The sequence below is a fragment of the Psittacula echo genome, assembly GCF_963264785.1.
Source record: "Psittacula echo genome assembly, chromosome: 12".
NCBI lineage: Eukaryota > Metazoa > Chordata > Aves > Psittaciformes > Psittacidae > Psittacula > Psittacula echo.
In genome coordinates this window covers 6,785,285-6,797,992 of record NC_137747.1, presented here as the reverse complement: position 1 = coordinate 6,797,992, position 12,708 = coordinate 6,785,285, and the positions used below count along the sequence as shown (strand labels likewise).

General features: G+C 39.2%; 1 protein-coding gene across 1 annotated transcript in view; it reads left to right on the top strand.

Annotated features, from left to right (window-relative positions):
* The window catches only part of TAF4 (TATA-box binding protein associated factor 4), a 37,990-nt gene that overhangs the window by 11,332 nt on the left and 13,950 nt on the right, over positions 1-12,708 (top strand). Inside the window, exons 3-6 of the mRNA XM_080627587.1 lie at positions 9,520-9,686; positions 10,220-10,339; positions 11,848-11,967; positions 12,299-12,421. Coding sequence (XP_080483713.1) covers positions 9,520-9,686; positions 10,220-10,339; positions 11,848-11,967; positions 12,299-12,421 — 530 coding nt within the window. The remainder of the gene's footprint in view (positions 1-9,519; positions 9,687-10,219; positions 10,340-11,847; positions 11,968-12,298; positions 12,422-12,708) is intronic.

The window sequence follows — 12,708 nt, the reverse complement described above, 5'->3', positions numbered from 1 at the left end:
CTGTAAGGGAGAGTTGGATTTAGTGCCTCTCTCAGGATGTAATAATGTCAGGTGCGTTCAACGTAAGTGGTGGCGTGGCGAGTGGGACCAGTTGTACTCACATGAGTCAGAAGTACCAACTCCAAGGAGTAGCGCTGTGGAATTGCAGCACCTCTGGCAAACAAGTCAATGGCAGTGACCAAAGTTTGCTGAAGGATCAGTGGAGGAGTCCAGAAGAAGAGATATGGAGTAGGAAGGCTGAACTGTGCAGAAGTCTATAAAAAAGCATGAGGAGCTTTCAGTTGTTAATGAACATACGTGCAGTCATGTTTGTAGTAGTATCAAGGGTGGAGTGGAATAAGAAACAAGTGATCATGCCTTGAACTTCAACCTCTTATTTCCTTTCATTCTTCCTTTTTTCCAGTGTATCATTTGGTTTTCTTTCCTTCTCTCGCCTCGTGGGGGAAGGGGAGAGAAGGCACTAATTATTTATAAGTGTTAGTCATAGCCAGTCATTAAGCTTAGTCATTACTCAGGATTGTGCATTTGATGGTTAGTAAAAATCAAAACAAGACTTGAGTTGCTGAATTCGAGCTTACAGGTGTGAAAATACTTTTATTTCTGTGTTCAGACTCACTGGCAAAGCAGTGCTGTTTAATCAGTGTTGCTATCAGCCAAATTACATGTAATATCATGTCCATGTTAATAGTTTGTGTTTGAACTCAAAGCCATGGTGTTCAGTGTTTCCTTAAAGCAGAGAAACTTCTAAATCAGCAGTGAGTGATAAAATCACCTTCTGTTTCTGCAGAGGAGGATGTGAAAGGAACTTTTCCTCTGATGCTGCTTTGGGTACCTGTCACGTGGTGGGACTGTCTGACATCTGGTCTCTGCAGCTCCAGGTGAAAAGATGGCATCAGCAAAGGGTTTTGTCCCTGCCAGAATTACGAAGGGTATATACCTAGAGTAGGGCATTCACAGTGGGGACTAGTTAAAGAACTGCATTTTTTAAGAGGGTTCTCATGTACTTAGTTATTTCAGAGTGTTGCTTTTTGAAGGAAGATAATGTGGATTTAATGCATTACTCCTTATTAGATATTGTGCGCAGACTGTCGTAAATGCAGAGTAGCTTGCCCATTCCCGTTTCTTCAGGTGCTTGAACAGCACTAATGTTGATATACCTTAGTATAGACAAACTGTTTGCCAGAAATGAAGACTAGTTGAGTTTTAAAATCTCCTATTTAGAATAATAGATCAAAAGAATCAGTGACATTTTATGTCTTCCTTTCTCAAAACTAAAGCTGATTTTGATGTAACTGCGTTGTTTGATGTAAGCATATTGATGTTAATGGTAGAGCTGAATCTGAATCACTTTGAGATCAATAACTAAGGTTTAGCTCTTGATAGTGTTTTTCTCAGTTCTTTCTGCAGCAGACCAAAGAGAGCTTTGTGTGGTGACTGGGTTCCAGTTTGACAGAGCACTCTAGTGTTTTGGCTTTGTATGCTTGACTAGCAAGGAATGTTAACACACACTTTCAAGGAATCCAGCTTTCCAGAAAAGTCAGAATGGTTTCAAATGGCATTGTTGTTGAAGTGTTTATCAGTTGTTGCCATATAAAATGACATATTTCCCAGAGCACTTCTTACACACCTTTTCAATGAGCAGGTAAGATCTTTTCCATATGGGATCAGTTAAAAACAGCGGCTTTTTGGCACTCCAGCACGACATTGTTCCTTTAACTATATTCTTAAAAAACTTGTGAAGGAATACTTTACTAGTGATTCACTTCTTTGCTTTTTATACAGTATAGTTGAATTCTGTAGTTTGAAATGGAATTATTGCATAGTAAGAGTAAGCAAAGGCTTAATGACGCTTTCAGTTTCTTGGACTCCTTAGGAAGAAAAAAACAAAGGCAGTTTTCATAATTTGAAGTTGTGTGCTTTGTCTGTACAAAATACATTTGCTGTGCACTGCAGTCAGGATTCTTGATGATTTTGGGGACTTATCTTTCATCTGTGCTCAATAATCATAAATCAGCTGTTCAAGAATTAGTGTTTCACATTCCATAACTGTTAGTTGTGATCTGTGTGTGCAGATCAGGCATGTGGAGAGAGTGAGGACAGGCAAAGGGAGTGCTGTAGTAAACTAATGCTGTACCAAAACTTCTAGGCATTGTATCTGGGTAATACTTGTTTTTATTCCAGAGTAACGTGAGTTGGAAAGTGCAAGGACTGATGTGCCTTTGCAGCTCTGTAGTAAGTTTTTGTCCAAAACTCCGTGCTGCGCCAGTCTTCACTATGGTGTAACATGTAGTGCCTATCTGGAGAGTCCCCAAGTGGTTTTTACTGGAGATGCTCTGAAGCAACATCTGGAAGTCATGTTTTTCATGCCAAGTTTAGCTCACCCTAAGCTCAGCAGGTGCTGAATGTTCAGCAGGCACCTGTAAGATGTGTTGGGCATAGTGTGCACTATGTGCTCTCAGTACCACTCTGTGCAAATCCTTCTGTTCCTTGCTTTAGGGTGTCTGTTGCTCTGAAACAAGATGTGAGGGAATCTGGCACAGTGCCTCAGGTCGCTCCAGGGTGCTGGACAGCTCTACAACTGCTGCCAGGTTTAGGGCCTGTAGACCTGCAACTTGGCATGGAATGTATCTGCTACTCATGTTTGCACAGGCTGACCTCATCAGCAGGACAGGCACTTCTGGAGCAGGTGAAGTCGTGTATAGTCATGGGCTCATTTTCAGCTAGTTGGTGTGTAGGAGCTGATGCCTGCACTATGTAGACTTCTCTGTGGATGCTAAGGTTATCCTTGTTTGTGACTTCTATAAAGGTGTCATAGCTCAACAAAACACATTTGTTCATGAAACTCAAGAGCCAGGATCGCTGACAGTGTCAAAGACTTTGGCAAGAAGGTTCAAGTAAACGTGTTTTGGGGTTTTTGTCTGGATTTGTTGTGCAGCACAGATCGCCAAAGGTTCTAAGCATCCAAACTTTGTGCGTCTGACCTGGTGGCGCCAGTCTCTCATCAGGTACAAAGTAATGTCTTCAGTAACATATAATCCACAGCTTTGTTACAATTTAAAGTTCTGTGTTGTTCCTCTTGACTTGTAACTGTTTCTGATGAGTTGATGTATAGGTTGTCCTAGGTGAGCTGCTACATGTCTGTTGGTTTGTTACAGGTGCTGCTCTTTGACCTAAGTGATTCTGAATCTGCTAAAAGCAAGGTTCCCTTAATTGACCAGATTTTCGTGGCGCTGCAGTGAACTGGTACTTTGACAGGTTCTTCCCTTGTCTTCCAATAGAGTGAGAACTTTTCCAGGCAGGTCAGTTATCAGACAAGGAGGAATGGCGATTGTTGGACCAGGTTATCGTTTCCTTTTCTGCAGTAAAGGACCTTATCATATCCATCATTTCTGCTGAGAGTTCTTCCTGTGGTTTGTATAGGCAGTTATCCTTTTCTCTAGCTGTCTCTATAGCTTTTTTGTATTGGCAAAACCTTAGAAACTTTGTCCTTTTATAAAGGTTTTGTCATTCCATCATGTCTGTATAGCCTGATCCACCCATCTACAGAGCATTGCCTCATCCTTTTTGCTTTATCTGGCTTTTGTGGTGTATATGATATCAACTTGCATAACCTTACACACACTTGCTTTCCTTTTTTGTGGCAACAGAATCTCTTCTGACGATACAGAAGTGATATTATTGTAAAGCTTTCTTCTGCTAATATGGCACAGCAGCTCGTGATTGCTGTCAGGGTTTTTGTCATGTCAGATGTTTGCAGCATCTTGCCACAAATGAATATATGCTTGAGAGCTTGAGGCAGAAAGATCTTTGACGTTAAGATAACCTCTTAGTGAACTTCCCTGGAAAATCTAGTTAGGGTTTGAACATTCGTAAGATGTCAGTGGATTCTCTGATCAATAACTCTCTTTTCTAGAGATGTTTGTAAGGACTTTGATTTCCTACACCTGAAGCATCAATCCTTTAGTTATTCTTTCCGGTTTGGACATTCTTTCTGAACATGTGTGTGTATTGAAGGCGATTCTTTGCTGCCAAGCAGTTCTGTCTGACCCTGACAGATTTTTCTCTGGAAAAAAAGTTACTTCTTTACTTTAAGAAGAAAATTTCCTATGGAGACTGGAAAAGGGATTCTCCATGTGATTTCAGGGTCATACATTCATTAAGTCTTCTGTCATGTCTGAGCTGCTAAAAAAGAGGACTTATTAAAAATCTAGGTTCTGTAGTAATAGATTTGAATTTCTGTGGGTTAGACCTTGAGCTGCAGGGTGGGTAATGAACAGAATGTGTAAGCTTGAGCCTTCTGGTCTTCAGTATCTGTATCAGAAAGAGGGATGTTGTCACTTGTGACTGGGTAGGGTACTGTCTGTTTTGTACTTCACAGATGCAAGAGTTCCATTCTTGCTGGTATGCCCAGTGACAAGCATGGGCAAGTTATGAATGCTCCATCCCTGGCGGTGTTCAAGGCCAGGTTGGATAGAGCTTTGGGAGCCATGGTTTAGTGGGAAGTGTCCCTGCCCATGGCAGGGGGGTTGGAACTGGATGATCTTAAGGTCCTTTCCAACCCTAACTGTTCTAGGATTCTATGATTCTTTTTTTTATGATGAAAGGACCATAAAACCTTGGTCCTTGCTAACTGTAGATGAAGCCTTCCAGTGTGTGTCACCTATTGTATGAATCAAGTCCCTGAGAAATGGAGCAATTATTATAGAGAGGGTGACATGTTGATATGTTGCTGTTTGAGTGGCTTCCTACTATGTGTGCTTGTCAGGGGTGACAAGTGGCTGAACTCTGTATTTCCTCAGAACAGTAATCTGAAGAAGTCTGCTGTATCTGTGGAAAGCTTTAACTCTGTCATCAGGGTGTCCAGCCCTAGAAATATTATTAATCTTGGTTTACCAGCAAAACCAGGTAACAAAACAGGGCACTTTGGGGTTTCTGTAGCAAAAAAGCTGTATGTCTCAGGAGTTACAAGCAGAGTGTTCTGCAAAGGCTACAAAATACTATTTTATTCTTCTTCCTGTATTATTCTGCTAATTCTATTTTTCTTTAGTCTTTGCTAAACCAAGAAAAATGGAAGAGGAAAACACTAGGAAAAAGCCTGGGTTTTGTTTTTCTGACATGTCATATGGCCAGAGCTCTTTGTTTTTTATTCCAGAGCATGACTTTATAAGTTTTATTAACCAAAAAATCCCAATCAACCAACAAACAAAAACCCCAACCCAAAGCAAAACACTTTGTAAATGGAAATGCCCTTAGCAAATGGAAATACAAACATCCAGAGGCAAAGATGACACAATGTAGCATCAGGCAGCTCCATCATGGAGTAATGAACTTTTCCATCCAAGCACTCTAAACCAGGAGAGATCTGGGAAGATCTGCACAACATGAACACATGAGATGACTGTACAAGTCCTTTTGAGATGAGCAGTCCAACTCAATTTTGTTTAATCCTTCATTTGAAGCTCTGATGAATCATTTAATTCAAACTACAATATGAATCTTTCCGGATTCTCTTAAGCCTCTAACTTCTAACAAAAATTATAATTAATTTTAATTTTAATAGGTTTTTTAATGAGAGACTCGGAAAGAATGTTTGAATGTTTGCATTTTTAATAGTGAATTTGATTTTAGAGTACATGAGATCAGACCTTCTAGGAAAAAGGAGACAGAGAGAGATTTAAAATGGCCAAGTTTTAGTGTCACCTTTTGCTAATTGAACGTTTGCAATGATCCTTAATAGCTGCTTGGTCTCAAATAGCAATTCTTCAGTGTCTGGAACAAAAAACTGGATGGTAAACTTGAAACAGAGAGGTATTTCTCATCCTTACTTTAAATGCAGCAGCATATCTAATTAGAGAAGTGAGATACCTTGGTACAATTCTAGCTGCCTTCTGGTACCTCGTAGTCACTTCTGAACTAGTTCATAGAGCATTTGCACTTTTCTGCATTGGAGTTTGAGGTTATGATGCTCTATTTAAATATTTAAAATACAAGTTTTGGATCATAAGAGAAAGAATTGGTTGGGTTTTCTTTACACATAAAGCTGTCAGTCCCTCCTTTTTTTCCATTGCAGTGAATGAATTAACTGAGAGATGGATAATGTATGTATGGAGAGAGGGGACTGTTACAGTCCTACATTGACTTTGTTTAGAAGTGGGAAATCAATGGGACTTTCGTCTTAATTCTTAATCAAGTGAGCTCCACTGAGCTCTCTGAACTTCACTAAAAATCCACTTAATGCTAGCTTGGGTGTAGTTTTGGGTTAGGGAGTTTCTTTTTTAGCTAATTGGGTTGGAAAAGAGTCTGTAGTTGGGCTGGGGAGAGAGAAGCAGAGAGAGAAGCTCTATCTCCCTTATTAAAGACCTTTCAGCAAGACTGGAGAGGTGTGAAGTGTGGAGTCAAAACTACCTGTCTGCTGGTGAACTTCTGCATAGAAGTTTCAGTAACAAACTTCATGATCTTTTTTACACCTTTTCTGAAATCCCCCATATATTAACAAGGTAGAATTTCAAGCAGGTAAAACATCTTCTATCATGGTACCAGGGTTAAGGTTTATGCAAGGCTAGTCAGCTGTGTCTTTATGTCTTTATGTTTATATGTGGCCCATTAAATGTGCCCAGCAATTTGTATCAGTGGTAGACCCTAACTTAAAGACATATTTGAAACTGTATAAAGTGATAATAACACTGTATCAAATATGAAGGCAGTATAAAAGAACTCCTTAAGTAGGGACACATATGAATGTAGCTTTGGAAGAATTACTTCTTTATTACAACTTTGATACTTGAGGGAAGGAACAGACTTCCCAGAGTTACAAATCTCACCAGTTAGGGTTTGAATTACAAATGATTGTTTTGTCTGGCTGCTGCCAAAAATTGAACTTTCTTGGTATGTTTTCTAAAGCTCACATTAATATGCTTTTCAACTGTCTGTTTCAGCAGTTGTGCTATGTTAATGTGTAGGCATGTTCTAATTTTGCATGTAGCTCAGGGAGAATGTTTCATTGTTCAAGCATTGTGCTTGCACTCCAGGGGTAGTCAACCTGCACTCTGTGGTTATAGCCATTCTTTTTTCCCTGTTTCCATTCATGTTTTGGCGAGCAAAACAACGTGCTGACAGTAGTGGTGTCCCAAGGGGTGTTTGTGCTGTTGCAGGACCCTGACATGAAGTGTGGAGCTGTTCTTGAGCCTGATGCATGTATTGAGCTGGAGACTGAACGGGTAGTGTAGAGCTGTGTGCCAGTGCCTGATGCTATAAAGGTTCTCATATACAAGTAAGCTGCTTTGGGTTGGCTCTTTCAGGTAACTTCAGTCACTTTTGCACTGAGAGAGAAGTTTAAAAACCAAACACCCCCCTGTCCCCAAACCCCAAACTAGAGTTAGCATCACTTCTGTTGCTTCTGGAAAGAAAAAAAAATATATCATTCATTGAAGAACTGGGATGGTACATTAGTGCTAGAATATCCTCGGGAACCCCCCAAAATGGTGAACTTTAAGGAAAAAGTTTCTTATAGGATGTCAGTATAATTCTGTGATGTTTAAGGGCTTCTGAAAGCACAAGCATGTATAGTAGCATAGGACCTTTTCAGTTGCTGGGACCTATATGGTAATCAACAAGCCTTAATATCTGACACAGGCTTGAAACCAGCTCCTCTAATCAGATTTCCACTGTACTGATATTTTCAGTTACAATGATATTGAAGATTTCCACTGATTCAGTGTTTAACTTCTTCAGCTGATGATTCTGAGGAATGACAGAGATGGGTAACATGAGTTCATTTCCCAAGATTTTATGTTTGCACATTGGAAGAAGATGCCAAGTTCTGTTTGTGCAGGAATGAGCTGGATGTAGTAGCAGGTCACTTTCTAGTCCTTAAACTATTGAATTTGTCTGCTTTTGGTCAGTAGCCACCTCCCCATAGTGTGAGGCTGATAGTGAGAAAGTAGTAATGGTTGTGATGAGCAGCTGACAGAATCAAGCTCTGTATTCCCTATTGATATATGGTGTACGTCTGCTGTTTTAATGAAAATGCTTCTCCCTACGTAAGTTACAGGAGAAAAAACCTTTGTGAAATGGTTTGGAAAAGGGCTTTTTCTGAACTTGACAGCTAAACTCAGGGTACTTGTTTCTACAGTCTGCAGGATTATAAATAGGCTTTCCCCACTCCTTGTATCCTACAGAAAACCAGTTTGAGAATATTTGTTTCTAGATATAACTGTTGCCCATAGCACATCACTGTCCCACCTTAACACTTCTAAATAAATCCCAATGGAAAGTCAAGGGTGTGACATAAACTACTTCCATGTGTCTGTGTGACTCTGCTTCATTAAAAGAGAGATAATGTGGAGATTGCAAGGAAGAAATTAGGGATGAATCAACTAATGTAATCTCCTTTTCTTTTGAACTCATTTGTGTAGAAAGCAGTATGTGAATTCTTGCAGTTTAATGCTAATGTTCAAACAGTCCAAGAAGACTGTTGAAAGCATCATCTGTAAACATTTCAGCTCTTCATCTGAATAGGAAAGCAAATAAAATCTTGATTCTTTTGTAGTCATGCTCTGAGATGGCATAGAACAGATCTCCAGGTATTGTTGGGGCTTTTTATGCACTGAATAACACTTAAGAAAAACTTTCTGATTCTGGTAGTGCCTCTTGATCTTCCATGGTGAAGTTTCCTCCTGTAGTTTATTGCACAGAAAGGCTAATTTTGAGTGCTCAGTCAGTTTCCTTAGTGGCTTTTTCAGAGCTGATGAGGTCCTGAGTCTCTGATGGACTCAGTGAGGCATGCTGGATGAAAACACTTCATGTGCCTTCAAGAAAGAGAGGCTATCATCTGAAAAATCTGCCTGTTAAAATCTGCTTCTCTATAGGTAGCCAGTGGGGTTAAATGTATTGATCTGAGTGACTGAGCAGGGAATGAGTGCCTCGTTTCCCCCTCCATTTTATTTTTCTTTTGGGGTGTAACATGGCATGATGCAGTTTGTTGCAGATGCACATGAGAGAGATTATGATTTTATAGCCACTTTCATTACCAAATTTGTTGTGGGAAATTAATTTAGAACTTAGGCAATTGTGTTCCTGTTTATGGTGAAGCCTATGTTTGATTATATCCTCCCTTTAAAGACAGACTAATAGGCATCTTGCCTAATGGCAAGACTTTCCTCTATTTGCAGTGTTTTATAAACCAAGTTGCTTAGTAAAGAGCAGGTAGGATTTTTACATGGTTGCTAAGTTTAACTTCCAGTCACATGGAATTTTTTGGTTGGGGTGAATACGACTCATTGTGTGTTCTAATGTGCACCATAGTGATATAGAGTATTTCTGTAATTAAGCTATTCTATACAAAATTTGATGATGCAGCTGGGTATTTTGCTTTTATTCTAAATCCCTGTTATTAGCTGTGTAGTCCTTTAACACTCTATCAGTTCCATATGTATCCAACTTGGATAAAAAAAGCTGCAAAAAGATGGTTTTCATATTTGAGAAGGATATGTGTTTCTTGACCAGTTTCTTTATTAACAGGCATGGTCCTTGTGCGTAGTGAGAACGGGCAGTTGCTGATGATCCCTCAACAAGCCTTGGCACAGATGCAAGCACAGGCACATGCCCAGTCTCAGCCTCAAAATACTATGACTCCTCGTCCTGCTACACCTACCAGTGCTCCTCCAGTGCAGATATCCACAGTGCAGGTCAGTGCAGTCATTTGTACTGTTAAGAATGGTAAGGTTTTTGTTCCTGTGAAGAATACACCAGAAAGGAAGGCAAGATGTTAGTGATTTGAAGAAACCATTGATCAAACTGGTGCCATCCAGGCTTTTCCACATGGCATAAGCATTGCATTTTGTTCCTAATCCTGTTACAGTTTGTCTGTTACTCATCAAAACTGTTTCTACCTAGCTGAATTGCATTAAGTTTAAAACCACTTGATTTAAAGACTGTTCAAGACCATATATGGTTAACGGGTACAACTCTTTTCCCCAAAGAATCATTATTCTTTATAAGACTATAAAAGAGAATAGTGGATATGGGTAAATGTACACTGAGATCATCACAACTGCATGAAGTTCAGGACTAAAAATCCTTGTCTCAGTTTTATAGTGGTCCAGATGTGTTCTTTTGTATCTGTAATAATGGCAACTAGCCAGAAACAAAATGCTAGATAAGGTAGATTAGACTTAAATATAGGAACTAATGTGTTTGGCTTTTTTTATCTGTTCTCCAGGCTCCAGGAACGCCGATTATTGCACGACAAGTGACACCAACTACCATTATCAAGCAAGTGTCTCAGGCTCAAACAACAGTGCAACCCACAACAACGCTACAGCGTCCTCCAGTTGTGCAAGTGAGTTTGTAGAGAAGTAATGTGTCCATAAGAGACCTCAGTTGTTAAGATTAGCTGAAAACCTGCTTGAGACTGCCAGAAATACAGGAAATACAATTGCTGAGTGCATGAAACAAGTATCTTCTGGCTTACCCATTCTAAAACATTTGCAGATCTCAATTTCCTGTATCTTTAAGATATATGATAATTTTTATTATTACCATTTATTATTTCATACTATACCTATATGCATACATTTTTAAAGATGTCCTGTTATTATTTCTTATAATCACAAAAATGACTAAAATAAAATAACTTTGTGCTTTCTGCCTCAAGAAAGTGACACTGATTCCCTGTAGTCCTCTGAATCATGCAGCAAAATGTACAGTTACAAACTAGAGTGCACTGGTAGCCACAAGTCGCAAGTAGTGCAAGTTTAAAACAGTGCAGAAGTGTGAAATTCTCCACATGGCTTCCAGGCAACAGTGATACAATATGATTGCTGTCGCCTAATTGTTTTCATTGAGCTTTCTTCATCCTTTGAGTAGACAGGATTAGAGAGTTTTAATTTAAAACATGCAGGTTTTGCTGTGCATCCAGTTAGCCCTTTTCCCCTCAGAGAGCCTTTGCCTATGCCAGCGATCTTTCTAGATTTAAGAGTTTATTTACCTGAGTTGTCTTAATTTGCACTGCTGTTATACTGGAAAAAAAGAAATCATTCCATCTGCATCTTTTGTTCTGTAATGGGCATACCATGGACTTCATTTATCCTGATTTCAAAAAATGAGACAAATCCTTGCCTACTTTTCTGCCTCTCAAAATACCAGCACAAGTTTGCTTTGTCAGTGCTGCAGCCTCTTTTGTTATGCACCTTTATAGAAAGAGCAAGTTTACAAATGAGTTGTTAAAATTCTGAGTTAGCTTTAGCTTGCTGAGAATCACTGCCCCTCTGATAGGGTTGTCATTAGTGATTAGACTGTGGTGATGTCCATGAATGAACTGTGTACATGGAAAAGGTCTTGGTTGGAGTGTTGATTCTTTAAAAGTGTTATTCCTACTTCGAACTACTGATTTGTGTACTAAAGTAGAAAACCATTTTGTCCCACTGTTCATGAAAAAGATCTTGGTAAAACCTGAGCTGCTGCATCTCTTGGGCTCTTATAGAAATGCCTTCCTTTAGCGTGTAAGGGAACAGGTTAAAACAAAGCTATTGCATTCACAGAAACTTAGTGCTCATTTGAATTGTTTGAAATCACAGTGTGTGAGGGTATGTTCGTGGTATTACTTTGCCATTTTATTCAGTAACCAAAAATTGTGGAGCTCTTAAATCACCTTTCAGGATTTCAGTTTCACTGTGTAGTGTTTTGTGCCATCTGGTGGCTCTTTCTTTCCACTGCAGGATGAGTAACTTTATAGTAGCTGTGAAAGGTGTTTGGCTGGCCTGTGGCTCAGTTTTCTGTTTGATGGCTCAGGAAAACAGCGTTTGGTGTGTTCCAAGTAAAAGATTGTTATGTTTGTATTCTCTGCAGCCTCAGATTGTTCTGGGCGGTACTGCACAAACAACTACGTTGGGGACAGCAACGGCTGTACAAACTGCAACTCCTCAGAGAACTGTGCAAGGGACAACGGCGACCTCCACTGCAGCTACAGTAAGATACTGAGTGCATTTGGGATCTTCCTTTGTTTATGCACATATACATATGTGCATGTGCCATTTATAAAATACATGGTGCTTCCTGACTTCATTAAGAATCATAATTTTCTTAAATGGTGATAACCAAAAGATATACAATGCATGTATATATGAAGCAAAATGATAATTTCAGTCTGATTTTGTCTGAAGTGGTGGGGAAATTATCTATAAATAATACTTGGCAGTTATGAACTAGAGAAGGACTTTATTTCTCAGAGTACATAGATCAAGGGTTATAAAGTGTTTCTCTTCCCTTCTCTGACTGTTTCCTTTTCCTCCTGTATTAGGAAACTATGGAAAATGTGAAGAAATGTAAAAACTTCCTGTCCACGTTAATAAAACTGGCCTCATCTGGAAAACAGTCTTCAGAGACTGCAGCTAACGTGAAAGAATTGGTACAGAACCTGCTGGTAAGCAAAGTTCTTTAAAAGCTGAAAGAAACAGTATCTGAGAGAAATCAAATTGAAACTTTGCTGCTTCTAAATTAAAATATATGCATGGGTTTTCCTTTAAGCTTGTAAATGACACATTACTGCTCATATTAATGCATGAGAATGTGAGTTAAATTGTAGTGTGGGTAATGTAAATGTTATAATGCAGTAGCTGAGTGTAGGAAATCACAAGCTTGTACAAAAAAAGTAATATTATCTGAAGCTAATGTAAAAACTTGACATAATTAGTATTTATAGAATGAGTA